Genomic DNA, 3,370 nt, shown 5'->3' with positions numbered 1-3,370 from the left:
CCTGGCCATATTTTTGAATTCTGAATGATTACTATCTTCTCTGGGATGCTTTTCTGAGGTTGTACACACCAGTAGCACTTTCCACATTATATTGAAGTGATTCATATGTTTGACTCTTCCATTATATATTTTAAGTTCTTAAATAAGAAGAACTGTTTTGCATTCAGCTTTGGATTTCCAGTCTCTAATACAATCACTGATATGCAATAGTTCAACAAAGGTAACCATTATTTTATAATTAGCAGTATCAGTTGCCTCCTGTCAAGACCAAATGAAGAAACCAGGCAAAATGATAATTTTCTTGAATTTAGGAAAATTAAATGTGGGAAAAAATACAGGATTACAAGAAGTGCATACACATACAGAAGCATAAACACACACATGCAGATTGCAATTGAAATATTAGAGATAGAATCAACCTTCTATGCAAGCAGAGTAAATAATCCACCTACCCAGTAGGATTTCAAGGACACAAGAATATCCTACAATACAGAAATTACTTCCCTATACACAGGCTGAATCCTAATATTCCATTTTGTGCAACTCCATTATTTTAGTTCAAATACCTTGCCTCTCTCAATTGAATTGTAAATAACTATGAAAGACGAATCATTTTGCAAAGTATAAGATTCAGGATTCTATTGAATGATGAGTAACATGAAGATTGTATTGATAAACATTTCATACAATCCAGTCTGGAGCACTTCTGTATCATAATAGTATGTCTGAAGTTTAAAGGGGGATAGTAGTGAGTTTTTTTCCCTATTTGAACAGGCTCAAATTCAGTAGCAAACGTTGCTAAAAATAAAGCAGATTTGAAAAAAAAAAGATATGCATATTGAAGCCCTAAGTCAGGGCAATTATTATTGCTGTTTTTGTTATATAAATATATTACCATTTATGCAATATTAATATTTTATTAGCACCTTCACTTCTGAGATCACAGAACCTGGTCAATAACTTTCTTTAATGGTTTCATAGTATTTGTTAATTTAGTCTAGTCTCACAGTATGCTCCACCATCCTCTTAGTACTAGATTATATATGAACTTATAGTTTTTCACTGTACTTCTAGTGTGTTAGGTTTCTGTGTTTTGTTGTTGTTGCTGTTTGGGGTTTGCTTGATTGTTTTGGGGAGGTCAATGCTGGGCATGAAATGCAGGGCCTTATGCATACTAGGTAAGCTCTCTACCACTGAGCTACACCTTCAGCCATATAGTTTTCTTTTTTGTTTTAGTAGTTACCTGAAGGCAGAAACTATGGGTTTAGGTTTTTCTCTTAATCCCCTGTATCAAGGGAAATTATACATTTGATATTAAAATTGATAGCTAGATTACATGGCCTAAAGACACCTAAGTCTATTGATTTATAGAAACTTCTTCCCACAATTACTACATCAGCTCAGAACACTTCTGCTTTTCAGAGAGGTCACAATGAATAATGTAATGGGTATTTTTTGAAAGTACTGACAGTTTTACTTAGTTTACTTTCAATATACAGTTTTAGTCACTGTCAGACATTTTGAGAGAATTAACTGGTGATTATCAATTTGGATTCACTGTATACTTCAGTAAAGCCTTGGTACCTCCAAATGGTAGTTCCAGCTTCCTGTTACACTTTGAATGTCCATTATTTTGGGTGTATTTAAATCCTCATTAGCCATGTTTGGGTTTTTGCAATAAATACCTTGCAACTTTAGCTCTAAATTTTAAGTTTGACAGTCAGGTTATGTAAACAAAGTGTTCTCATCATAATGAGAGGGCATCAAGTATCTTGAAAGCTCCTCCTTCTCCCTTGAATAGTTTTACAAACACATTGGTTTCCTCATTAACAGAAAGACCCAATAACCTTCTTTGTTGATTTATGACTATCAGTTTACAAACAAAGAAGATAGAAATTGACCTGGGAGTTTCATAAGCAAGTTCTGAGCACCCAGGATTAATTTTGAGAAGAATGCCACAAGCCAAATAAACATTTCTTTTCATCTCATTTCACAGGCCTTCAAGAGGGAATTGAAAACTAAAGAACCTGTAATCATGAGCACTCTTGAGACTGTACGAATATTTCTGACAGAGCAGCCTTTGGAAGGACTAGAGAAACTCTACCAGGAGCCCAGAGGTAATTGAACGTGGAACTGTAATAACATATTGATAGAAGGATCAGTGGTGACAGAGCGGCCCATCCATTCTTGCTGCCAGCATCTGGATAGCTCTCATATTTTCCAGGTTAAACAGAATCAATTCAAATTAAACATAGATGTTGAAAAAGAACAAGGAATCATAAACCACCATGCATAAATCTGTTTGCACATCCATAAATAAACATTAAAAGAGATTAGTGATCCATTATTGGAACATTTAGAAAATAATAAAAGAGTTTATCTGTGAGAATGAATTCTATTGTTTCAAAAACTACAAGCTAATTTTCAATTTAAGAGCCTGACTGAAGAAAATTAGAGCTTGTGGTGTGTATCCTAACATTTTTTTTCCTCAATAGCTTAAATGAATCTGGATTATCTGATTAATATAAGATAGAACAGATTCACTGAGGAAGACAGACTTCAGATGTTTCTGAACTATATCAAAACCTATGCCAAAGTGTAAAATAGTCATTAATCAGTAGGTTGGCCTCTTGTTAAACTGTACTCTTTTTTTCTTCTAGTCTGACCTTTTCAACAATGTTTTGTTTAAAAAAAATGAATGTGATCTAAAACCTTGTTGCATTGCCAATTTAGAGCTGCCTCCTGAAGAGAGAGCCCAGAATGTCACTCGGCTACTACGAAAGCAGGCTGAGGAGGTCAACACTGAGTGGGAAAAATTGAACCTTCACTCTGCTGACTGGCAGAGGAAAATAGATGAGGCCCTTGAAAGACTGCAGGAACTTCAGGAAGCTACAGATGAGTTGGATCTCAAGCTGCGCCAGGCCGAGATGATCAAGGGATCCTGGCAGCCAGTGGGCGATCTCCTCATTGACTCTCTCCAAGATCAGCTCGAAAAAGTCAAGGTACCAGTTCCTATTTTGCTCCAGAGCCCTTTGAGAGATCCAGAAAAGGTTCTAATCTAAACTTGAGTGCAGTGTTTTCATCCCACAAAGTTAAAAATAGGGCCCCTAAGCAATAGAAATGAGTCCCTCTTTTACCAATTCAGAGTCTTCTTTCACATGGTGTTTTCTCTAAGAAAAGATGGCAATGTAATCATCTCTCTTCAGTGATATAAAAGAAAATATTAAAAAGTTATAGGGCCAAACAGTAATTTTGATTTTTCCATTAGGAAGTTAATGTAACTGTACTAAAGTAGTGTGATGTATGTGGGTGTGTGGGGGTAGGGGTGGGGGGGGCGGGTGTGTATGGGGGTGTGGGGGTGTGTTCTTTG

The 3,370-nt window shown here is 35.9% G+C and overlaps 1 protein-coding gene across 1 annotated transcript; it reads left to right on the top strand.

Annotated features, from left to right (window-relative positions):
• The first annotated feature begins 1,929 nt into the window (after positions 1-1,929).
• On the top strand, positions 1,930-3,077 carry LOC107134298 (dystrophin-like). The gene is made up of 2 exons (XM_015476411.2): positions 1,930-2,117; positions 2,734-3,077. Exons 1-2 carry the CDS (start codon positions 2,036-2,038, stop codon positions 3,060-3,062), a joined length of 411 nt encoding a protein of 136 aa, XP_015331897.2. The 5' UTR covers positions 1,930-2,035; the 3' UTR covers positions 3,063-3,077.
• The last annotated feature ends 293 nt before the right edge of the window (positions 3,078-3,370 follow it).

Source organism: Marmota marmota, unplaced genomic scaffold (assembly GCF_001458135.2).
Source record: "Marmota marmota marmota unplaced genomic scaffold, marMar, whole genome shotgun sequence".
Taxonomy (NCBI): domain Eukaryota; kingdom Metazoa; phylum Chordata; class Mammalia; order Rodentia; family Sciuridae; genus Marmota; species Marmota marmota.
Note: the sequence above shows the minus strand (reverse complement) of the source record. Positions and strands in the feature narration are given on the sequence as shown.